The sequence below is a fragment of the Vigna angularis genome, chromosome 3, assembly GCF_016808095.1.
Source record: "Vigna angularis cultivar LongXiaoDou No.4 chromosome 3, ASM1680809v1, whole genome shotgun sequence".
NCBI classification, from domain to species: domain Eukaryota; kingdom Viridiplantae; phylum Streptophyta; class Magnoliopsida; order Fabales; family Fabaceae; genus Vigna; species Vigna angularis.
In genome coordinates this window covers 308,546-332,868 of record NC_068972.1, presented here as the reverse complement: position 1 = coordinate 332,868, position 24,323 = coordinate 308,546, and the positions used below count along the sequence as shown (strand labels likewise).

Genomic DNA, 24,323 nt, shown 5'->3' with positions numbered 1-24,323 from the left:
TGCTCACTCCATTAATACAGATGAATATAATATTAATCGACGTTCTTTTGATATATAATCTGCAATGTAATATTGCATCTATCTCGTGTACTGTTTACGAGTGATTTCCACTCATCAAATATAAATTATAATAAAGGGAAACTTCAAATTAAATGTCGTTTTACCGAATCAAAATTAGACGCGTCTTATATTCAAGCAAATAGTTCTAAAAGAGGCTTGTTCACTCCTTTACTATACTCCATCCTTCCTTGAAGATGATTGCCAAAGGTGATTTGATTTGTAACAAGGCAATTACGTGTTTCACCTCGTGTCTTCACCTTCAATAAGTATTTTCAGTTTCTTGTAATACTTTCATTAAAATGTTACGAAAGGTTTAACAGTGCTTTGCTAGAAAGAAAGTACCAGCATCTCTTAAATGTGGACTGGTCTGTTTATTTCTGTTCAAGAACTTACCTCCAGAACTATCAGTACAATACTGTCCTATAACTTAACCACAATTCCTATGATAATTTGTCACTCGTATAAAAATCCTTTGGAACGTAAGTATCCAAAACCCACGAACCTGTTTTATATCCCTAAAAGCTGCCGAGTTCCCTAAATGGTAGGTAACCATGCAAGAAGAGTAATCAGCCTAGGAGACAAATAATACATGGTCTATTGTCCAACCTTATGGCACAAATTTAATAAGTTGCAGATAGATCAGTAAAGTTGACACCGAGGCAGCTAGCACTTCCGAAAGGTTTAAGTCAAGATAGCTAAGGGGGTTCGCTCAACAAGTTGGCATAGATTTCAGACACCTAAGCCAGTTGTAAAATTAACCATAATAAGGGTTCTTGTCTTTGGCAGCAGCAATAAAAGGCTGGCAATTACTTCAAGTATACATCAAGAATGCTTTTGTAGGCAATCTTTTCGAGAAGGTTGAGGTGGATAATACAGTCTCTAAATTACACATGTCCATCTATGGATTGAACCAGGCCTCTAAAGAATAGTCTACCAAGATTTCAGCGGCTATCCTTGACCAAGGCTCAATCAATCAATCTAAATCTAATTATTCATCTCACCAAATTTCGAATTGGGGCCAAGTTATGTAGCTCTACTGCTCTTTGTGGGCGATATTATAATAATTAGGCTAAGTCCAATAGCAACCAAGCAAATCAGCATCTCAAGAAAACATCCCAAACACAAAACCCTTGGCAACTTGAAGCACTTTCTCGGGCATTGATTTAGCTTAACTCCAAGCAAATAATATATCTGTTCTAAGGAAAATATGAATTATCGATGCTAGAGGATACTATTTTCTTTCATTGCAAACCACTAATTCTGCTAATCAAATGAAGGGAAGTGCCCATGAAGGTGCTACCACCAAATTCTTCATAATATCATAAACTGCTTGGAAGGTTGCAATACGTTATCATTTCTAGGCCAAAAAATTCTTACTTTCAATATCTTGGCTAACCTAAAAGTTCCTCAAATGAACAAGCATACAATTTCTTTAACTACCTTAAAGGAACACCTGGCCAAGGTAAACTGTTCTCCTCTTCATCTGCTCAGCATCCTAAAGCTTATGCAGAGGCTGTTTGGAGATATCATTCAGATACACACAGATTCACTGTGGATTCATGCATTTTTTAGTTAGTGGAATTCACTCAATCACTGGAAATCTAAAGGGGTTGTGTAATGTATTCACTAAAATGGATCGTATAGTATTCATTTAGTTTCTATTAAAAATACATAAAACTTGATGCGGAAAGCCAGTATGGTGGACTTAGACATTGTTGGGTGTGACAGCCTTGCTTAGTTTAAAATTTATACTTATTATTTGAAAATGAAAGTGGGACTTTCTATAAACAAGCATATTAATTTGTTAACGGTAATTAAACGAATGAATGTTATTAAACACACACACACACAAACCATTACCACTGAGTTATCTAAACATTTTTCTCAAATGATTTTCCAACACGACTGCATCTGCACAACTTGCTACTGTACTGTGGTAAGATTGGCCAACATCCTAAATAACTAAAATCCTGGGGTGAATACAACACTTGAAAGATCATTCAACAACAGCAAAGACAAGGAGGAGCCAGTATCCACATCCATAAAAATCAAGCCTACCTCACAATAAATCATTTCTGGCAGAGAACTAGTCATCGTTCATATTAATTCAAATGATAAACTGTCTTACTTAAGTGCATCATCTATAGACCATGATTTTCAGAGACATTACAAGACCAGTAAAAAAAATTGTAAAAAGGATAAAAACATAGGCAGATGGAATAAAGTCCGATGAGAATTAGGGACGGTTACTCAAGCGGAAGGAACAGGAGTGTCCTTGACTGATTCACGCCACGCATACTCCCTTGCACCATCCTTGTCAACAATTTTAATAACAAAGTTGGGTGGCGCAACAACCAGCCTGGATCTGATCTCCATAATGCACTTATCAACGAGATCAATTGCCTCTTCAACTGACATTCCACTATGGTAGTGTCTGTCCATCATTGAGAGCGAAAAATAGGAGCCATAACCAAAAGCCCCCTTTTCAAGCTTGTGAAGGGTTGCAATGTAGTCAATGTAGTACAGTTCAGGACCAGTCTCTTTGTCATAACCAGCAAGAAGGATGTTCACGGAGTAGGGGTTCTAAACAAAAAGACAGATTAAGATTTGAGACACCAAATTAATTGCATAGCCAAGGCATTGTTTGGAGAAGCTTCTCCATAAACACCGAGTAAGAATGCAAAATGAATCAAACTCCCATGAGCTAAATCGGAGGAATCAGATGAGATAGCTTCTACAGAAGTTAAGTGCATAAATTGATTTAGGGCTAAGGAGAAGCTCAGTTAGTTTTATATGCTGATTCGTGAGCACTTAATACAAACAGAACCTACGAACGTTAAAAGAATGGGCACTGGGGTTTGGAAGATACCTTGCGTAGAGCGGTGGCAAGTTCTCCACGTGTGAAATTGGCAGCGGCGGCGGTGGTGAGAGGGATGCCGTTACGGAACTGATACAAGGCGACATTCTTCTGAATGTACTCTGTGAATTGAACCCTAAAACGAAAGCGAGTGAGAGAAAAGAAGAAGATTAAAAAAGAGTGGGAGAGGAAACCCTAATCCTAGATACCTGTCTCCGGGTTCACCGCTAGCGGCGATGAGTTTGTGGGAATCGAGGACCATGATCTTGTCTTCGTTGGACTTGTGAACGAGGATGCTGTGCACCGCCGATGAATCCGCCACCACGATCGCGAACCCATTTCCGACCAATCCGAATACGCACTCCATGTCGGATTCTAATTCTTCTTGTTTTCTTCTTCTTCTTCGTTTTCTTGTTCTTCTTCTGCTTCTTCTCTGTAATGTAGTGAAGTTGAGCAAGGTTTTGATGCCGCACAAGCTTTATATCTCCCCAAATTCCTTTGTCCCTTTGAGCAAGAAACTTTTTAATTTTAATTTCTTAAATAATTTCATTTCGTTACTTGTTATTGTTAAACTTTTGTATAATTAATCTATTTTTTATTATTATTAATAAGTTTCCAAAAAAAGATTATACTTTTATTCATTCAATATTAAATTTATTTAGTATAGAAAATACTCAAAACTTTTATTCTTAAACTTTTAAAAATTAAATGATAAAAATTAATTTTAAAAAATAAAAATTAGAATTACTCAATAAATTAAAAAATGAATATTGATTCAATTGAAATTATTATTATTATGACTTTTTAAATAATTATACTTTGTGATAAATTCTCTTATATATGTTACTTTATATTAATAAAATAATGATTATTTATTTGTGAAAACATAATGTCAACATTTGCGTGTGTATATTACTTTACAGTTACAAAAGAATGGTTGTAACAATAGAAAAAAAGTTACATGCACAAAAAACAATAATCAAAGTACATATATATACTTCAGGATTTTTCATGTTATTTAGATAATTTACTGTTTGATTACATTTTAAATAAATATTTTTTACAAATTGATTACTTTAGAAATAAATAAGATTTACATCATAAATGGAAAAAATTACTCAGCTCTAAAATAATAAAATCATCTATCTATATCTATATGCAAAAGAATTTCCTTTTTAGTGTTCTTTACCAAATTTATCTTTTAAATAATTTTTAAGAATAATATTATCTTTCAAGAAATTATTTTTCTGAATTTAATTAGTTTTTTTAATTTTAACAATTTATAAATTAAATAAATAAAAATTATTTAAAATAATCTATAATCAAATTGTTAAAGATATTTATATCTATTTTTATAATTATAAAAAAGTTTATACACATATAGCGCACATGTGTTTTTATTTTTACTGTATAAATAAATAAAATACATAAATCTAATTATTTTATTAAAAAACATTTAGACCAACAAACTCACTAAATAATATTATTGGTTAAAAACTATACTTTTTTTAATACAAGCCAGTGACCATATTTGACTTTTACTATTTAAAAAAAGGAGTTAAATATGTTTTTAGTCCCTATACTATCAAACGATTTTGGTTTTTGTCCCTTTCAAAGTAAGGTACATTTTAGTCCTCCTCTTTAAAGAAATTTTGATTTTAGTCCTACAAAATTAACACCGTTAAAAATCAGTTGATGTGGCTAACGGTAGATTGGCACAATTTTTTTTCTTGCGTTGAGTCAGTGTTTCTCACCTTTTCTCCCTTTCTCTCCCTCATCTCTTCCTTCCATCTTCCACCCAATCTCCCCACCGTATCACCTCCCACCTTTCTCTGAGGTTATCTCTTTAAAAACCCAACTTTTTTATTAAGCCCATGACCAATTGGTCACCAAGGTACAGCTTTATTATTGTGCTAAGCACTGACTCAACGCAAAAATTGTGTCAGTCTACCGTTAGCCACATCAGCTGGTTTTTAACGGTGTTAATTTTGTATGACTAAAATCAAAGTTTCCTTTAAGCAAGAGGACTAAAATGTACTTACTTTAAAAGAGGGACAAAAATCCCAAAATCGTTTAATAGTACAGGGAGTAAAAATATATTTAACCCTTTAAAAAAAATTAACATTTCTGTTTTCCCAACTTTTAGTTCTCTTTTAACCTTTTGATTTATTTTTATATTAGTTATGATTTGTTAATTTTATTATCGTCTGACTCACCAATGCAGATGGCTCATTGGACTATTGACCCTGACAAATGTGGGCTAAACCATAAATTTGGGCAATTTATAAATGCACCTTCATATTTTTCATCTTCCTTTCCATTAAAATTCCTGTTTTGCTCTTTTAGGTTGTGCGTTCAAAAAATTATCCTATACTTTAAAAGTTAAAAATATTTGTAAAGTAATTTAAAAAAAAAAAACTTATAAATTGTACCATCTAAAAGTAAAAAAAAAGTGACTTCTAAGTTATATATCTACAACTTTTGATTTTTGAATTATTTAATTTGAAAGTTATTTTTTATTTTCAGATTGTGTAATTTGAAAATCATTTTTAATTTTTGACATATATAATTTAAAAAGGTAACTTTTATTTTTTTAAACTGTGTATTCTAAAAAAATTGAAAATAAAATATTACTCAGATTATATAATCAGAAATTATTTTCGACTTCAAAACTGTTTAATCTAAAGGTTTTTTGCTTAAAAAAATAAAAAATAACTTGTGAATTTAAATTGTACAATTGGAAAATAATGTTTTACTTTTTGAGCATCTTGACCTGTTTAAGTTGCAAGTACCAATGATTATTCAATATATTAATCTCTCTTTTTCAACTAACTAACCCAACTATGCGGGTCGGCTTTTCCAGCCAATTACTATTATAATTTTAAAATATGTTGTTATTTTCTTATGACTTATTAAATAGAAAGTGTTTGATGGTACAGGAATTTTTAATATTAGTACCAATTTATTCATTTAAGTTTCTCATGTTCCTAAAAAAAAACTTGATAACTATCAATTTCAGCTTATTTTATAAGATCAAATTCCCTCAGCAAAAATATATTAAAATTTAAACTAAACTATTGTATAGGTGTCAAAAAAGTAAGCTACTTTGGCTCCCTATAATTCATGTTAGCTAAGATGAATAATAATAATAATACTATTTCAAGTTGTCAAACTTTGAGTTTTTATTTTCTATTAAATTTTGCTATTCTTGCGAAGTTTTTTATTTTTTAATTTAAAAAAGGAATTATTTCAGGTATTTATTTAGATAGCAATGACTTTAATTGGAAAGAAAAAATATAGCCGTTATTTTAGTGGTTTAGTTGAACAGATTCTCTTTCAATATAAGAAAATCCAAAAGCATGTGCTCCAATTTTATTACAACGGTCGACACCAATATTAAAAGCAAAAAATAAATAATAATTAGTACTCTCAGGTCCTAAAATAATGGTAAATTAAAGAAAAGGTCTTACTTTCATTCCCACACAATATAAAATTATAAAACTATAAATTAGAAAATTAGAAATAGAAAAAGTAACAGTTGGCTACAGATACCTTCTCCACTCATCATTCATTTTCTTTCCTACCAAGTTAAGAAATAAAAAGTGTCTCATTTATTTTATTTTTAAATCAACATTAAAAAGTCAAAGATTTTTTAGTAATTGTGTTTTATTTATAAAGCAAGGTTTGATAATTATTAGAAGTGAAAGAAATGTTTATGCATAAAACTAAGGAAATAAAACAGATTTGATGGTGTTAATTATTATTAATAAATGATTGGGTGTGGAATGAAAAAAGGTGTCTGATATTAAAAAAAAATTGTAAAATAAAAAAGAATAATAAAAGGAAGAGAAGAGAAAAGGCAGCACACCTGGTTTTCTCTCTCTTGTTCCTGGGGTCTGAAATCTGTTTATTATTCGTTGCTTGGGTTGGCAAAAACAAACCCTAAAACATCAATCTCCTCTCATCTCAATCTGAAATCGTATAATCTTTAAGGTAAATTCTCTCTCTCCCGTTCCTTTCACCTCTAATTTCGCTATTCTTCTCTTCAATGCCTAATTTTGGTTTCTTTCCCCTTTCTCTTATTTCCCTCTCTTTCCTTCTTCGCTTCTTCATTTTTTGGGCCTCTTCGGGTGTTCTGCGCTTTTGCGAATCCGATTTGGCTTCTAATCCGCCATTCCTTTTTTGGGTTCGTCTATAATTTCCTTTTTCTCTTTCAATTGTTCCCCTCTTGATGGACCGCAGAGACTACCACCACCGTCCTGCTCATTTGGTGAGAATTCCCTTTCAATTTTCCACTGCAATTCTCCGCTTCCTTTCTCACCCGCAATTCCCTCTCCAATTCAACATATCTGCCTCTGTAATTTTTATTTCCTGATTTCCGATTTTTAAAGGCCATGCACCGTTCACCAGATCATGCACATGGTCATGACAGAATGCAGGACGAGTGTGATAAATGGGATTTTTTAAAATTCATGGTTTTGGTGCCCCGGTTCATTTCTCACTGATCGTTAATTTTTATGGTGTAATCGAATAGCTGGCGATGAGGCACTGTTACTTTTCAACGCTGAAATATCTTAAATTTATTTATTTTTACACCTGTTTTTAGAGTTTCTTGTTTTTCACTTATGACGTCACGTTTGGGATATTTATGGTTCTTGATGTGATTATATGCAGTCACATGCGTCTCCTCCTGATTACTTTGTCCGCCAGGGGAATACAACTTATCAAGACGATCTATTTTTGAGGAAGAGGACAAGGATGCGTCGGTGGCTTTGTTGCACTTGTCAGGTGGAGGAGTCTTACCCATCGAACGAGAATGAACACCTGAAAAGCCCAAGGAATTATGGAGACAGTGAGTTTATTAGTTTAATCCGTATTGTTTACCATTAAGAAACAACGAAAGTAAACTGCGAAGGATACCCAAAGGCTCATAATTTTCCTCTCGCGAATATCTTTGGTTTATTTCTTTTAGCTTCCATTTTATTTTCTATTGATCTTTTTCATTGCTTTCTAGGGTACCGATTTTCAATAGAACTCATTTAGGCCATAGCAGTGGCTTTTTGCGTATAACCGTTCTCTGCCATGATACGAGCTTCGAATACCCAATTTGAGAGAAAATAAAACATTGTTGTTTGGGGATTTTTTTGGGTAAAAGTGTGACCTTGCCCTCGTTTTCTAATATTTTTTTTTTGCTGTAAAAACGTAATTGATGTTAAACCCTTATACCCTGACCATATTACAAAATGTTATGTATGGTTTGACCTCTGTTTCCTTTACACTTCGTAAGAACATTTTTTTTTTCTTCCTCCTTTTGAACCTCCCGGACAGTCATTCTGCTACTTTTTTAGTCTATTCTGTTATGTTATTTTTCTACTGGTTTCACCATCTTTCCCCATTTACTATGTTCACAGTGCTCCTAAATTGATGTTGTTTGTGTGTGTAAATTGTGGGTTATTATTTATGATAATTTTCTTTGATCTTCAATGGTTGTATTATATTAATGTACCCTGTAGTATAATATTTAAATTAGGTGTCACCCCCCTTTCCGGCAGCTCTTTTAGAGTTAGCTTGTATGTGCTACTATTCGATATATAATGATGACTTCAATTAGATGCTTCGAAGTAGTTCGCCATATTAGATCACTGGCACATTTCCTGGTAATGATTACTCACGTTTCAATTATTATTTGCTCCAGACAACCAAAAAGGCTCAAAGGTGTCAGCTCCTGTCAAGCCTGAAACACAAAAGGCACCACCACCTATTGAAGCTCCAGCCCTATCTTTAGATGAGCTGAAGGAAAAGACTGACAACTTTGGTTCAAAGGCATTAATTGGTGAAGGATCGTATGGAAGGGTGTATTACGCAACCTTAAACAATGGAAAAGCAGTGGCTGTGAAAAAGCTTGATGTTTCATCTGAACCAGAATCAAACAACGAGTTTTTGACCCAGGCATGTCTCTCCTACCAACTAGGCGAAACCAACTGTTATATTTTATACACTTCAAGTATGTTGGATTCTAGATTGTTTTGTCAATTTATCAGTCTTCTCATCCAGTGTTTGCTATTTCAGGTTTCCATGGTCTCAAGATTGAAGAATGATAATTTTGTTGAGTTGCATGGGTACTGCGTTGAAGGAAACCTCCGTGTACTTGCATATGAGTTTGCTACTATGGGCTCTCTTCATGACATATTACACGGTATGTATCTTAATGTCCCATCTTAACTTGTACTTCATATCCAATTAGTTCCGTCAATGATTTTGGTTATCTTTTTATGCTACAGGTAGAAAGGGAGTTCAAGGTGCACAACCAGGGCCAACACTTGATTGGATACAGCGAGTTAGAATCGCAGTTGATGCAGCCAGGGGATTGGAGTATTTACATGAGAAAGTTCAGCCACCAATTATACACAGGGATATCAGATCAAGTAATGTGCTAATATTTGAAGACTACAAGGCTAAGATAGCTGACTTTAACCTTTCCAATCAGGCCCCTGACATGGCTGCCCGTCTTCATTCAACTCGTGTATTGGGAACTTTTGGTTATCATGCTCCAGAGTAAGCTTCAAGAACCTGCTAGCTCTTCATTTTATATCTATATTTGTTTTCGTACTACCTTTGAATTTTCATATGCATGCTATCCTGTACTATGAATAAACCTTTTTATATGTTTACACTTCTAGTGCTGCCTGTGCGATGTCCTTTTACATAAGCTTTCATGATTTATTACTGAGGCTTATGTATGTGCTTGGATTTCAGTTAGGAAATCAATTCGAGTTGCAAAATAACTCGTTGTATCTTTTAAGTCAACTGGAGTTTGCGGTGAATTTTGCTTCTAACTAAATTTAGAAAAAAAAAAGTATGTTGGCACAGTATTAAACGGAAACTGAAAGTTGGTTTGGATGTTCCCACCGATATCCAAACACACCCTATCACAAGGAATTGGACATTGAATAATTTCTCTTGTAGTCGTCTATTAAATTTGTTTATGGTTTCTTTACCTTGCTTCCCTTTCCATTTTGTATGAATTCAATTCAAATGTGTGCAATCTTTCAATTTTACTTGATGATAAATCTGCAAGTGTTGATTGTTAAGTTGTAGTGAGAGGAGGGAATGCGGTTCCATGGTATCACTACTGGTTTCGGACGTGAACCAGTTTTTTTTTTATTGACCCTGTACTCTCCACGATTGACTTAAATTTAGTAGAAGTCAATTCTCTTTATACAGGAAATATAAGCAGTGTATCTAGTTTTTTTGATTCAGTTTACCTTGAACGGTCTTTATTCACATTTATTTTAAAGTTTGTTTGTGCGTATGTTGTTCCTGAACAGTATATATTTCACTGTTGAAATATGAATATCCTGCAATCTAACTCAGCATGTGGTTGAAGGACGTATCTTCTTCATCATTGCTATTAGTTTTTATGGTTTGTGTTGTTTAGGACTCTGGTCCACTTAATGAAGCATGTGAATTCCTCAAGAAACTTTCAAAAACAATTAATACTTTTGGCTGCTTAGCTATTTTTTTTTTATCTTTAATCTATTGTTTGTCATCTCAGTTCTTTTTCTTCTGAAATTTTATGTGGTTTTATCGATTCTTAGCATCTGAGTTGCCAAACTTTACAGATATGCAATGACTGGGCAGTTGACTCAAAAAAGCGATGTCTATAGTTTTGGTGTTGTTCTTCTTGAGCTTCTCACAGGAAGAAAACCTGTTGACCACACCATGCCTCGAGGACAGCAGAGTCTTGTCACATGGGTCAGTGCTCCTGCTTAAATCTATACCTCGTCTCTGCATTTGCATTTGACACTGATGGTCTTGTTGACGTGGTATTTTTTGTAGGCTACTCCACGATTGAGTGAAGATAAAGTGAAACAGTGCGTTGACCCAAAACTGAAGGGAGAATATCCCCCTAAAGGAGTTGCTAAGGTACCTGTTTCTCTTTCACTCTCCCCTTACTTGCACGCGCACGTGTCCTGTGCAGAGATTATATTTTGACTAATGAATAAAGTTCTGGTGCCTGGATCTTCCATTAGATGCTCTCATTAACAGTAATTATTGTTGACAATGCAGCTTGCAGCTGTTGCAGCACTGTGCGTGCAGTATGAAGCGGAGTTTAGGCCGAATATGAGCATTGTTGTTAAAGCACTCCAACCACTTCTGAAGACTCCTGCTCCTGCTCCAGAAAGTTGAAGCAAATGAAATGGTTCACTTTGGTTTCTGCATATTCTGCACAGCTCGATTCAATTATCTCCAGATTTCATCAAATACTGCAGATATATCTATATTTTTTATTTTTGTTTGAGATTGGATGTGTAGGATTTGATTGGCTCGTTTCATGTCATTGTTAAATTCCATGTATTTATGGCGTCGCACTTGTATTGCCGAGTCTACTGACATATATAGAGCCATGATGTCTCATAGGTTTGGGTTGCGTGGTGCATATCTGTGGGTAATGTTGTTTGTCAGTTAACGTTAATGCCCTCATATTCTTTATTTGTTTCTTGCTATCAAACTGAGCTGATACATGTCTTGAAAGACCCATCCCTTCTTGTTCTATCTATCTTTATTTTCTTGTTCTGCGCTATGGTACGATTAGAATTCGTGTTCGTGTACTTATGAATCTTTGGTTGGTGGGTAATAGCATTATGAATCCTTTCTTCTAATATTCCCATGCCTGTAAGTCATTTCACTGGGATTAGGGATATTTATAAAAAACTAAAATTTGTTTATAGGGGGATATTTTTAAATGCCTCATTTGACATTTAGGTTTTGTTTGTTTAAATGGATTTGGGGGAAAGTGATTAAATAAGATTTACAAAAAGTTAAGAAAATTATTTGTTTGATGAATTTAAAGCTGTTATTTTGATCTCAAAACCTCATCTGAAGTGGGTTGTAGTGGGTTGGGTTGGGGTTGGATAAGGTGAGATTGGTTTGTTAAAATTAAATTAGTTTATTATTAATGTATTTTTAATTATTTATTTCATTTATTTTGTAATATTTTTTCAGTAGTTTTGAAGTTTTATATGATATTTTATTAATATTTTTTTCTTCTTTCTAAACATCTTTTTACAATCTTGTTAAGAAAAATTAGTGCAGAAGGGCAATTTTTTATTATCTAATTAAAAAAGGGTGTTTTTTTATATTAAAATTAGTATAATAATTATTTATACAAATTTTAAAAACTAAAAGATAATTTATATTTTTGGAAAAAATATTATTTTTAAATAATCTATATAATATTGGTTTTATAAAAATTTATTTAAAATAATTTTTTAATTATAATGATATTTTTGATATATAATTTCATTACTTTGAAAAGTTAAAAATATAACATAGGTTGAATTTGTTTAAGCTTAAAATTAAGACCATTTTAGAAGAAAAAAAATGTTTATAATAACTTGTTCTTTTATAAGTTCAGAAGTTACATATAATTATAAAAGTATATTTTTCTTCTATTTTTTTATATTTATGAATTTATTTTGATAAACTATTTAAAAATTATTATATATATAAATAAGTTTTTAACTTAATTTTAGTTTTATCCTCTAAAATATAAAGCGTTTCAATTTAAAAATAAATTACTTTTTCTCAAAGAATCATCAATAAAAATATACACAATTTTATAAAATTAAAAGAAATAAAAAATTAGATATTAAAACAATTTGGATTTACATGACTAGAACTATAATATATTTAAATACTTTTAAGAATAAAATAGTTAACGTATGACTTATAAATTGACCATGAATTAGGATTAAGTCTTATAAAATAGATTAATTTAACAAGTCTAACTATATTAAATAAAAGTTAAATATGTAACATTAACATATTTAATTTTATTTCAATAAAATGAATTTTAAAAATTTCTAATCAACTCATTTTTGTATTTCTTTATTTTGATTTTTGTATGGTTTATACTAACCTTTATCAAAGTAAATTCATTGAATGTTAATAAATTATTTTGTGAAAAACAATTAAATATTTTCATTAAAATATTAATATTGATAATACATAATATTTTTATTAAAAAACAATGTTAATTAGATAACAATCACTTCTATTATATTTAATACCATCATTTTTATTTAATATAATTACAAGTGGGGTTTTGCTTTTCGCAAGAATTTTATATTTAAGTTACTTTTTGTAGTATTTATTTAATTCAATAAGTTCTTTAAATTTTATATTAATATGAAAATTCACACTTATATTTACATTTTCTTTGCTCTTTCTTTTAGTTATAGTTTGTCCTATATTCATCAACTTTAATGAAAGTCTTTAGATTATAAAATAAGGAGTGTATACCCAAAAAAAGGATTTTTGGATCTCTTGGTGGAGAAGGAATATTGGATCTTTTTGAAAAAAAAAACAATTCAAGTTCAATACTTTTATCAACTATAACTAAACATATTCAAGTTCAATACTTTTATTCTTTAGAATCTTTCTTGAAAATCTGAAGTATGAATGACATGCTAATTGTTTTTCTTTAATTAATGTCATTGTTATATGTTTTCAATAATTGGATTTTTTGAAACCTTCCACCATGTTTGATAAATATATTTGATCATTCAGTATTTAAATTAAAGTGTTTAAGGTTCGAATTTATGTATTCATTTTGTTTTGTGGTATTTTGATTTTGATCATTTTATAATATTTTTATTTATAATTAAATATAATTTTAGTTTCTAAACAATTAGAAATGAAATGTATTTAACATATAAAAAAATTGATATAATTAAGTTAAAATGATTATATTTATTTATTGGTTTAATCCTTTTCGATATCCCTATTTGTGTAGGAATGTCTCAGATAGGTCCTCGTTTTGTAAAGTGTATCAAAATGGTCCTTAATTTTGAAAATTGAGATCAATTGAGTCCTTCCTAAGTTGGCTGGATGGCGTTAAAAAAATTGATGGGTGGGATGCTGAGGTGTCCTTTAATTACGAAGTGGCATGGCATCAGAAGAGTCTTGTTGACCAGCTTTGACTGATTCATAACGTGACCAGTGAAGACCTGCCACATGTCAACCCCTTTCCCACCCAAAATTAGGGTTTCAGATAGGGGAAAGGAGGAAACCCAAAAACCCTAGTCGTCAGCCACCTTGAAGCCACCATCGTCAACCTTCAAATCACCGCTATCCACCATCGTAGAAACGTGAATCGTATCAGCCACCAGAATCGCGATTCCTTCGTCCTCCGCCACCAAGCGTGATTCGATCTCCTTCCTCGCAAGCTTCGCCGCAACCTCCCCCCAAACCTTAGCGCCACAAAACCGCCGTGAAGACGCTGCCATGATCGCAACCACTAACCTTCATCACCCTCGCACCTGTCAGAGAAAACACGCAGAAACCCAATCACAGAGAAAATCAAAATCGCGCAGCTGTTCGAAAGCCATGGAGCGAATCATCTTCTCCTTCGTTCATCTCCACCTGTAACCACAATCTGCAAACAAACCCAGAAACAGAAGAGAGCCATCTCCATTCGGAAATTCCGGTGCGAGAAGCGGAGAAAGCACTTTCCCATTCTAACGGCGCGTAGGCAGAGGCACAAGGAGAAGCCCTTTCCCATGGTGGCGGTGAAGACTGGTGCCACGATTATGATTGCGGCGACTTCTGCGAAGATGCAAAGACGCAATAGCTTCTGCGAAGATGCAAAGACGACAATGGTGGCCACGTCAGTAACATTTCGTCATCTCAGCATCCCACTCATCAATTTTTTTACCGCCGTCCAACCAACTTAACGGGAAGGACTCAATTGATCTCAATTTTCAAAATTAAGGACCATTTTGATACACTTTACAAAATGAGGACCTATCTGAGACATTCCTACACAAATAGGGATGTCGAAAAGGATTAAACCTTATTTATTTTGAAAATTTGAAAACGTATTAAAAAATTTGAATATGAATGAATTTTAATTTTATGTAAGAATTCAAAAACTAAAAACACACTTAACCATTTTATTTAATTTATTTGGGTTTGAGTTATATTAAACTTATTCTAATTGCAAAGAAAATCCAACTCAATATCTTTTATCCAATAAAATATTTTGTTAAATGAATTTATAGTATTCAATGTAAAATCTTTATATAAGTCAACTTATCATATAAACGAAATACCATGAAAATTCATAATTCAGATATTTATTTAAATTTACACCAGAAAAATCAAATCAAATTAATTAATTAAGTAGGAGTTCAAGGTGAGAATATCTATATTTTTTTTTTGAAATTTTGTAAAGTACTCGGTGTTCGCACTTTTGTTATGACAATTGTACATTATATTAAGGCAATGGTGTGTGTGTGTGTATATATATATATATATATATATATATATATATATATGAATACTATTTCAGTTAACAAATATTACTTATGAATACTACATACGTATAAATACAAATAAAATACGTAAAATTTAGATTTATTTATAAAAACGGGAAATGGGAGTTTTGTTGGGCCGAAAGTTAAACAGTATTTTCGGAAGTGAAATTGACTGCGCCGTAAAAAAAAAAAATCGTATTCTGGAGACGGCTATAAGTTGAAGTGTGCAAAAGCTTGCGCCCTAACTCGTGTGCGAAAGAGAGAGCGCAGTGGAAAATTTGAAGAAGCGATGGGTGATGCTTCAGATTCCCAAGAACAACCCGTTCTTGAATCCGCAGAACTCGAAATGAAGAAGAAGCGATTGCTGGAAGAGCTCGAATCTGCGTTGGCGCCCAAAGACGCTGCTGTCAAAACGGTAACGGCGCTTCCTGCTTCCTTAGCCTTAGGGATCGAAGTCATCGACGAAACGGCGCTGCTGGACTCCGTCGTCAAGAACGGAGGACCAAAGCAGCCCTCTTCGAGAAGAAGAGGAGGAGGACCCAAGAACAACAACAGCAACACCGGTCATGGTCTGAGGAAAATCGAAGAGAGGCCGCCCAAATCGAAGTTCGCGCCCAAGAGTGGGAATAATAAGTATTCGCGAAAGGAGCTGGAGGCTCTCAGATTCGTCAACCTAACACAACAGCGTAAATTCTGGAAAGCGATACACGCTGCGTTTCAAAGCGCTGTTGCCAGCGAGTACGATACTTTAGCTTCCACTCCTCTTCCGCACAACAAACCAATCCTCAGTAAGTCGTTCTTTCTTTCATTTCGGTTTCTTTGTTTCGGAATTCAAGAAACGGAATCTTTATGTTAATGTGCGGCTCTTCGTTTTAGTTGTCTTTTTTAAGGAAAAATTATCTGGTGGTAGCAGGATTACGTGTTCTGTTTGGTTATCGATAAGAATGTTCTGAAATTGGCACCGAATGTATTTGTTGTAATCTAAATATTTGTTGGTTCTTTGTTGTGTCGGTGTTTTGTTTGACCCGGGATCCTCATTGTTGACTGTTTCTTGCTTGTACCTTGAGTTTGCTGTTGAAATTTCCTTTCCTTGCTGTTGTTCACATGACAATTACTAGAGTAATTTTACGTCGAATTTGCTTGTACCGTTCATCACTTTATGGTGTAACTGCATCCATCATTCTATAGTTGCCATTTCCCCCCATTTTTATCCTTTTTCTCTTCTCCGGTTTTTCTGTTGGAGTTTTTAATGGATTCTTGTATAATTTTTATGTTTTAAAAATGACTTTAATCGTAAGATTTCAACGGACACTTCTATAAATTTTATGTTTTGAAAATTTGACTTCAATTGTATAACCTCACGCAGTGGGATAAGTATGGGCTATTGTTGATTATGTCATTGCATTATATTTCAAATTTCTTTTCACTGTGATTTCAATGGAGTCCGAGTTTTTTTTTTTTATTAATGAGATTTCTTTAATTTTTGGTGGCGGGGGGACGTTGGTATAAAAGGCTTTTCACTGCAAAGTATAAGCATTTCTTTCTGGGGAAACTGTGCAAAACTTTACTGCTCCGATTTTTGTGATTCATATTGTGTCAATTTGATGTTTTCAATTTCTGTGATGGACAGGTGTGGCTGCTACTAACGGAAGATGGAGATATATGAATGTCTTTGTCCATTGAAGAATGAGCAGAAGGAACCTGGAACATATCTAATATGCAACATTAGTTGACAGTAGACTATGTTCTGATTAGGCACTGACTTCAGTGCATGGTTTCTTGTGTAAAAATCATTGTATATGAAAAGTCTTGTGCAGTAATCTGACTGTAGATTTGAATAATTACTATGGTCATGCCGTAATGACGATGCTTTGTTTTTTTAGCTCATTTCTGCTTTGTTGTATGCTGAGAAGTATATTGTTAATTTTTCAACACGAACTTCGATTTCTTGCCCACGTCGTGTTCTATATGAGAAGGACATAATTTCTTTACCTGATCATTCTTGCATTTACATATACTAAACTATATATTTATTCCCTTTTTAACCCTTATTAAATTATTAGCAAATTGTCAGTGCTGGTACTGAGTTTTTGTAATTGCTTTCAGGTGCAGTTTATTGTCAAAGTAGGGACAGTGAATTACAACACATGGGAAGTAGTGAAAATATTACGTCACACTCTTCTTCAATTGAGGATGAGGCCTCGATTGTAGAAGAATGTGATGAAGATGATGATAGTGATGATAATTATGCTAGCATCCAAAGGCCTGCCTTTTTGGTTGATGGAGAACCTAATTTTGATTCTGGTCCACCAGAAGATGGATGGGAATATCTTAGGCATGTCAGGTATAGTGATAACTCTCAGCAGTTCAATTTTTTTTCTCTCTGCTTTCTGTTATACTTTCTCAATGTTGTTAGAAGTTAGAGCAGCTCCATATCTTGGGTCTGTTAAACGATGACGCTGTAGTTTACCAATTGAGTGAAAAAAACGTGGTTCTTAAACTGTATATTGTTTTCTTGAGCAGGTGGGAGGCAAATCATATGCCAAAAGTGAAGGTAGCAAAACTTGATAGAGGCAAACTGAACAAGGAACAGAGTGCTTACATGCCCAAGATTCCAGGTATTGCCAAGTGTCCAGATCATCTGTTGCCATTGAAACAGTGGGAGGATGTGTTTCTTGCTGAATTTTCAACACTGAGAACGGTAAGTTCATCATGCCATGAATTGCATTGCTGTCATTTTTTCTCAATTTATTTATTTATTTGGAATTACCAATACTCTCATCATCCAGGAGTCAAGAGTTGTGCAATTCCTGCACCACTTCTTTGACCCATTCGGAGTTCTTAACAGGATGTATTTGGAGTCCTTTAAATTTTTTTATATCACATTGTGCTCATTATTTCCCAACCTTTCTTCCAGAATCTCTCATGCCTTGATGGTTCAAGTGCCACATACTCTGGAAACCTTCGTATTCATCACTCGCAGTTAGTTGGGAATGATTGTGGAGAAATTTCTGGTGTTATGAACAAGGACGTCTTACTTGGTAAGACAAATGATGTACCCGCTAACTTGAGCGCTGAGGATAAGGACAGAACACTATCTCCAGAGAATACTGAATCGAAAACTTCAGTTGATCAAACAAGCAGCAGCTCCCCCAGTTCTCCTTTGCTTTCTGTAATCTTAGCAATGGACTCTGTAACCCGGGTAAAAGCTCTGCTGAAACGGATTCGCTTACTAGAGGCTGCAGACACTGTTAAAAGAGATGATTGCATGTGGCTCTTTGCTCTCTGTGCAACAGTTGATACTCCACTGTACGCAGACACCTGTGCTGCTCTCAGGAGTCTGCTGCGAAGGTGTGCTAGCATCCGTGCCGGAAAGGTTGCCCTGGATGACGAGGTTGTAATGTTGAATATATTGGCTACAATTTCGGGGAGATATTTTGGACAGTCTGAAAACTGAATTACCAGTCTATAACTTTGTTATGACACGTTCTGTTTTTGGAATTGGGATATATAGCCGATGAGACTCATGCTATGGCTATAACTTACAGTGTTTTATAGTAAGCTATTTTTTTAACAATACTTTCTGCGTTAATATTATTGTTTTGGTGCGAATGTGTATATTGCATGTCAAAACCTGTATATAAATGTGTAGCTCAATTAATATATTTTTGGGTTAAGAATTATTTTAGCGTTTAAACTTTAATGCAAAATTGAAATTTGAACAAACATTGAGATGAGAATGAGTAAATTGATGTAATAAACTCAAATGTTAAAAAAATTTATATAATTGAATTAAAAAGATTATATATATTTATTTTTAAGGTTTAAAAATAAAAATATATTAAAGATTTTGACAAAGATTATAATCTTACTGAAACTAAAAATATAGTTAATCATAATTTTTTAGGAGTGAATCATTAATTGAATTAAAGTTGTAAGAGAGACAAGAGACAAATTATAAATACTTTTAATGAAATTTTGCTTTTGAATATAATCTTGTAATTTTAAATGACGTGAGTGGAAATCAGCATATGTAATATAATTAGAAAGTAAGTATTATCAGGGGGCCAATTGTAATTAATTAGTATTAGCATTGTCTACATACATAGTGTATATAAGCAGACATTGGTTTTTACATTTTGGGCTTGGGCCTATGGTTTGGAGGAAAGTATAAATAAAGGTAGAGGAGGGAAGTGGAAGAGCTGTTTTGTTGTGTTAGGAAAAAACAAAGTAGCTATATGTTTTCTGTCAGCACTTGTACTCTTCCCTCCCACTTCCCTCCACCCTACCCATGCCGTCGCCTCTGCCGACTCGCCGTCGTCTGTTCCTCCTTCCGCCGCCGAAGCCGCAGCCGCAGACGCCACAACAAGGTCTTCCTCCCTGCCACCACCTCCACCTCTTCCTCATCCGAACACAAGTTCGAAGCTGTCATCGACCTCACTCCCCTGACCGCTTTCCAATCTAGCATTCGCCGATTCATACTTTCCGGAAGAGACGCTTACGTCGATTTGCAAACCCTCCTTACTCTCGACCACAACCGCAGACTCGTCGTTTCCTGCCGCCGTTCCACCTTGCATTTCCTCGGAACTTCGGCGGCTTTGACCTTGCTCACGTTTTCCGTTTTCAGCGTTTTGGCCCGATTGATTTCTAGGTTTTCGTCGTGGCGTCATAACGCGTCTAACAATAGGCCTCTTTTGGTGCGGAGGGACCGGAGTCTCGGCGGAAAAGAGGTGGTTGTAGCGTGGGGCCAGAGGAGCAATTCGAATCCGTTATCACCCGCGGTTCGGGACTCTGTGAAGCGCTCCACGAAGAATAAGGTTCGGTTTGAAAGAAAATTGCCCGAATGGTGGCCTACCGTTGTCAATGCCAACGGCTATGTTTTTGATGCGGGTGAACAGGAGGAATACAAGAGAGAGGCTTACAGAGTGGTTCGAGGTTTGTTTTCTCTTTTCCTCTTTTTATTCCTTTATCTTTTTAATTTTCTTGCGAAAGAAGCATAGAAAGATTAAATGAAACAAGGTAAAGTTGTTTGTTTGAGGCTGAGAATTTGAGATGTCATCTCTCTTTTTTAGTCAGTGAATTTATTTATAGTAACAGAATAAAATCCTATTTCAACTTCTTATTATCAGAGAAGTTGATGACGTAGTGACTCCCTTTAACGGGGTCCGTGACTATTCCATAAGCTTTTATCTTCAATTCCTGTTAATCGAAATGCATTGTTTAGCGGTAATTTAATTTGTTAAAAACAATTATAATGTGGTTCGTTCGTCCTACTTCTTAGTGTTCCAATCTCGGGATAAATAATGATTCTGTTCATGTGCTTTTTTGTAGGTATAGATACACATTTAATAATTTCTCTAGTGTTTTGCCATCCTTTATAACAAGTTGCAACTCACCCACTTGATTTCCAGCAATTACAAACAGTAGATTGGGCGGGAATGACATCATGGAGAGTGATATAGTTCAAGTGAGTTCTTTTCCACCTTTTTTTTTTCTCTCCTGGGGATTTACTAATTATCAAATGTATATAATGAGTTGTGTTGTGTTGTGATTGTTGTCATTATTTTACTGCAGTAGCATGCCTTTTTGCCTTAGAACATGGTTCTTCTAAAATTTTCTGAAATGTAAGTGATACTGTGTATGTTAAAAACAATCACCGCTGATGGTTTCTGATTTTTTTTTATTAATGAGTGCTTATAATAAAATAATCTATAATAAAAGGGAATCAGTTTGTCTCTCTTCTGATGACACTTAAAATGTTTGTTGCCCATACACATGAACAGTTACGTCAACTGTGCAGAACTTCTGGTGTGCAAGTGTCTGTTGAACCAACAAATGTCCGGGACAACTTGTATCGAGCATCTGTTAACTTTGTTTTAAATGTGTGCAGCAGGTGTGACATTATTAACCCTGGATTCTTGTCTATCTCTTTGTTCACTGCCAAACGGCACCTGTTAATCATGCTGTCTCCTCCTGTTTTCTGAAATTTGCTGGCGGTCACTCTGTTTCTATTCAGGGCACCAACTTACTCTACATCAATTGATATTAATGGTGAGGATGCTTCTCAATTCCTTGCTGGATTTGCTGAAAATATTGGCCTTCAAAATGTTCGTGCTGCAACAATTGTGTCTGCCGCTGTTGCTGCTCGCACGCGCTCCTCTCTTCTACAGGCTTGGGTAATTTTCTTACTCTAAATCTAACGATATGGTAATATTGCGTTTAAGCATTTGGGGCTCTGAAAAATGACATTTTTTTAAACAAACATTAGTGAAGGCAGTTATATTTTCAGTTAAATAGTTGTTTATATTAATTTGTGTTTATAGAAATCTTTCTTTTGAATATGGTAGAACTCCATGCCATTAGATATGGCCATTATTGTGGCTTTTAAGTTTCCTTTGGTTGTCACTGGCTTGCATGCATGTAGAATCTATAATTGGATTGCAGGTCTTAAAAATGAGTGACGAACTTTGAAGTATTGTAACTTAATGCCTGAAATTCTGGCCTCAGTCAGATATTACTTTTTCATAAAGTTCATATTTGGCCTCTGGTTCTCTAAAAAAAAAAAATTCCCTCTGGAATGCACTTCTAAATTCATGTTTTGTTATTCTTTTCAATTACAGGCTCTGGAAATGCAAGGAAAACAGGTTGAGGCTATGGTGGAACTGTCAAAGATATGCCTTCTTCTACGAATATTTCCTCCTGAGGAGTCGTCAGTATGTATCTTCAATAATAATTTGCAATTTATTCCATTAGATTTCCGCACATCCTTGGATGAACAATTTATATGCAAGAGCTTCTCCTGTAGTAGTTATTAAGTTGATTCTTAATGTTAAGGACCATCTTAGCTGCTACACCATTGAAGGAGGATCGGGTGGTGTGAGAACCAGTTCTTAATCATTGATAAGTAATTCAGAGGTAACTCGTGAGTAACCCATTTTAAAGATATAAAAAAGTTGTCGGATAATTTGTGTGATAAAAAATGAGTGAAAAGTCGCTAAACCTAAAACAGGAGACAAGTGGCATTTGTATGTAGTATTCTGTATAGATATTTGATACTTTCATCGTGTTTATTTTTATTTCACTAAACTTAATTTACCTGTTAATTCTTAATATTTGCATTAATGAAGAATGAATAATTTGTAGGGAGAATTTAAGTAAGGACACAAGTACCAAATAACAAAACATTGAATTCAGTTATCATTTTTTTATTCTTCATTAGAAATAGTTTTTATTGGAAAAAAAGGGAAGTACGGGGAGGGAAAGGATAAGAAATCCACCAACTACATACACTGGGTGAAAAGAAATTACGGAGTGGAACTGATATTCTCAGCATCTATAACTGTGTGAAATGACAACTCCGTTAAAACAACCGATAGCAGTACACCAAAGATGGGTAAACAGAATCCTCTGACAAGTCACGTCCTCTAGTGGAATGCTGATTAGGATGAGGCGTTAGGTAGATAGAAAGATTTATCTTCTAACCTTGTCTGCTGCAGCATATGATTTATGTATTGCCACTTTCTACTGGCACTTACCGTGGTATTTGTATGCAGCCTGAAATGGAGATGGTTAGTCGGGGCCTCGAAAAGCACTTGAAACTGGAACAAAGAAAACACCTTATGTTTCTCTTTGGTAAAGTTTGTGGCGAAGACAGTCATAGGATTGCTAGAGAAGCTCTTGGTTTGGTGCGAACCTGTTATCCTGTTTTACGGATCCTGCACTGATAATTACTTGCATAGAATTTATTTTTAATATTATTGCGTCTGAAAGAATGTTCCCCTCGTTGAGTAATATGAAGGCTTTCAAATCTCTAATATATTTTGTTCTTGACACGCTTGGGGGTTTTTGTTTTTTATTCTTATTCGAAGTTAGTGCTTTCGAACCTACTTCTATATTTTCCCTACTCATATATCCCCTTTCTCCTTTTTTTGTGTAGATGCATTCCCAAAATGGTAGCTCTGACCAACTTGAAGACACCACGCTCCCTGAAAATTAATCTCCGCCTTCAGCCTTGATTGGGAAAAACAACTGACTGAAGATGCATTCCTTTAAAACATATACAAGATTAATTGTTTTTTATTACATCTGTTTATTCAATAATATTTAAATGGTTTCTTTCAGTAACGCATATTATTGTAAGACAATTCTTTTATGGTCTCCAATGCTAGCATTTTAATGGTTTTATTGTATTTTTATCATTATTGATTTAAAGAGCAAATATGTCATCTGACTTTAACATAAAACTTATCACTTCCTCACTGTTACAGCTACCTAGCTTCATTTGATAAACAGACAACCATGACAGCGGGCACCAGGGTGATCCTTGTTTAAGAATAAAGTACACACAAGGTTTAATTAAAATAAGTAATTACAAATAGTTGCTAACACGAAAATATTTTACAGGAGTGGGTGCTTTGCACAGGGCTGTGACGCCATGAGGTTTGATGAATTCAAGTGAAGATTTAGTTGATTGACGAGTGTTCCAGACCTTTGGGTGACACAAGGGTGGCGATTTTTATGGAGAATCTTGCTGAGGGGACATGATGACAGAAATTTGATGGAGTGGATTTTGCCTTGCAAGATGGTTTACATGCACTGTGTCTGTCAGTTTGCATGCAGAGAGACGCATGCTATATTACGCCAGGTTAAACAATTCTCTTTATACTTTTGCTTGTGCTTCTGCGTGTGTGGTAGATTATTTGTAAGGATTATCTTAATAATTATTAATATTAATAGGAAATAAGTTTTTTATTCACTTAACTGCATTTTATTATTTTAAATATTACAATTATTGATTTTTTATTATTTCGAGTCTAATACAATAATTAATATTTTCATTTCTTGCTTTATTTACAATCATCTTTCCTAGTGGACCCTGGTTAATATTTTTTTAATTTAATTAATGAAACAAATGACACTTAGATATGATATGGTAATGGATAAATGCAGTAATCAGCCAAATAAACTCACAAGATTTTAAGCAAAATGGCTTAAAATGGTGTTTTGTGTGATAGTCATGAAATTTTTTTGTTTGAAGCTAGTTCGAGATCCTTGCGGAGGCACGGGCCTTTTTAGTTTTTATTTTA

At 34.1% G+C, this 24,323-nt stretch overlaps 4 protein-coding genes across 9 annotated transcripts; 3 read left to right on the top strand and 1 right to left on the bottom strand.

The window, feature by feature from the left end:
• Window positions 1–2,132: 2,132 nt before the first annotated feature.
• On the bottom strand, window positions 2,133–3,410 carry LOC108324940 (proteasome subunit beta type-2-A). Its single transcript, XM_017557894.2, has 3 exons — window positions 3,127–3,410; window positions 2,930–3,053; window positions 2,133–2,643 (listed from the first exon to the last, which is right to left on the bottom strand). Exons 1-3 carry the CDS (start codon window positions 3,282–3,284, stop codon window positions 2,311–2,313), a joined length of 615 nt encoding a protein of 204 aa, XP_017413383.1. The 5' UTR covers window positions 3,285–3,410; the 3' UTR covers window positions 2,133–2,310.
• A 3,340-nt stretch (window positions 3,411–6,750) lies between these two features.
• Window positions 6,751–11,458, top strand: LOC108326448 (PTI1-like tyrosine-protein kinase 3). 3 transcript variants are annotated; one of them, XM_017559961.2, is made up of 9 exons: window positions 6,773–6,910; window positions 7,160–7,187; window positions 7,592–7,769; window positions 8,613–8,866; window positions 8,987–9,113; window positions 9,199–9,472; window positions 10,540–10,672; window positions 10,757–10,843; window positions 10,988–11,458. In XM_017559961.2, the coding sequence occupies exons 3-9, from the start codon at window positions 7,676–7,678 to the stop codon at window positions 11,105–11,107; spliced, it is 1,089 nt and encodes a 362-aa protein (XP_017415450.1). In that variant the 5' UTR covers window positions 6,773–6,910; window positions 7,160–7,187; window positions 7,592–7,675; the 3' UTR covers window positions 11,108–11,458. The 3 variants fall into 3 exon arrangements, with proteins under 3 accessions (XP_017415449.1, XP_052730245.1, XP_017415450.1); XM_017559960.2 differs by lacking the exon at window positions 7,160–7,187 and having other exon boundaries at window positions 6,751–6,910; XM_052874285.1 differs by lacking the exon at window positions 7,160–7,187 and having other exon boundaries at window positions 6,765–6,910; window positions 7,628–7,769.
• Window positions 11,459–15,328: 3,870 nt separating this feature from the next.
• LOC108326607 (uncharacterized) lies at window positions 15,329–18,814 on the top strand. Its single transcript, XM_017560201.2, has 4 exons — window positions 15,329–16,025; window positions 17,344–17,581; window positions 17,761–17,938; window positions 18,155–18,814. The coding sequence occupies exons 1-4, from the start codon at window positions 15,527–15,529 to the stop codon at window positions 18,692–18,694; spliced, it is 1,455 nt and encodes a 484-aa protein (XP_017415690.1). The 5' UTR covers window positions 15,329–15,526; the 3' UTR covers window positions 18,695–18,814.
• Window positions 18,815–19,406: 592 nt separating this feature from the next.
• On the top strand, window positions 19,407–24,075 carry LOC108324180 (uncharacterized). 4 transcript variants are annotated; one of them, XR_008247640.1, is made up of 8 exons: window positions 19,417–20,172; window positions 20,649–20,704; window positions 21,021–21,130; window positions 21,254–21,413; window positions 21,858–21,950; window positions 22,791–22,922; window positions 23,174–23,553; window positions 23,641–24,075. XR_008247640.1 is itself a non-coding variant. In XM_052874415.1 (7 exons), exons 1-6 carry the CDS (start codon window positions 19,476–19,478, stop codon window positions 22,129–22,131), a joined length of 1,176 nt encoding a protein of 391 aa, XP_052730375.1. In that variant the 5' UTR covers window positions 19,407–19,475; the 3' UTR covers window positions 22,132–22,152; window positions 22,791–22,921. The 4 variants fall into 4 exon arrangements, 2 of the variants coding, with proteins under 2 accessions (XP_052730375.1, XP_017412529.1); XR_008247641.1 differs by having other exon boundaries at window positions 23,174–23,575; XM_052874415.1 differs by lacking the exons at window positions 23,174–23,553; window positions 23,641–24,075 and adding an exon at window positions 22,072–22,152 and having other exon boundaries at window positions 19,407–20,172; window positions 22,791–22,921.
• Window positions 24,076–24,323: the final 248 nt, after the last annotated feature.

Bases quoted from the DNA above. Each gene is read 5' to 3' on its own strand.
- LOC108324940 (XM_017557894.2), bottom strand. From the start codon at position 3,284: ATGGAGTGCGTATTCGGATTGGTCGGAAATGGGTTCGCGATCGTGGTG. The intron at 3,054-3,126 runs GTATCTAGGATT...CTTTCGTTTTAG, and splicing joins AGCGGTGAACCCGGAGACAG to GGTTCAATTCACAGAGTACA. The intron at 2,644-2,929 runs GTATCTTCCAAA...CTTTTTGTTTAG, and splicing joins TTGCCACCGCTCTACGCAAG to AACCCCTACTCCGTGAACAT.
- LOC108326607 (XM_017560201.2), top strand. From the start codon at position 15,527: ATGGGTGATGCTTCAGATTCCCAAGAACAACCCGTTCTTGAATCCGCA. The intron at 17,582-17,760 runs GTATAGTGATAA...TTTCTTGAGCAG, and splicing joins GAATATCTTAGGCATGTCAG to GTGGGAGGCAAATCATATGC. The intron at 17,939-18,154 runs GTAAGTTCATCA...CCTTTCTTCCAG, and splicing joins AATTTTCAACACTGAGAACG to AATCTCTCATGCCTTGATGG.
- LOC108324180 (XM_017557040.2), top strand. From the start codon at position 19,476: ATGTTTTCTGTCAGCACTTGTACTCTTCCCTCCCACTTCCCTCCACCC. The intron at 21,414-21,857 runs GTAATTTTCTTA...TTTCAATTACAG, and splicing joins CCTCTCTTCTACAGGCTTGG to GCTCTGGAAATGCAAGGAAA. The intron at 21,951-22,790 runs GTATGTATCTTC...ATTTGTATGCAG, and splicing joins TTCCTCCTGAGGAGTCGTCA to CCTGAAATGGAGATGGTTAG.
- LOC108326448 (XM_017559960.2), top strand. From the start codon at position 7,676: ATGCGTCGGTGGCTTTGTTGCACTTGTCAGGTGGAGGAGTCTTACCCA. The intron at 10,673-10,756 runs GTCAGTGCTCCT...TATTTTTTGTAG, and splicing joins AGCAGAGTCTTGTCACATGG to GCTACTCCACGATTGAGTGA. The intron at 10,844-10,987 runs GTACCTGTTTCT...TTGACAATGCAG, and splicing joins CCCCTAAAGGAGTTGCTAAG to CTTGCAGCTGTTGCAGCACT.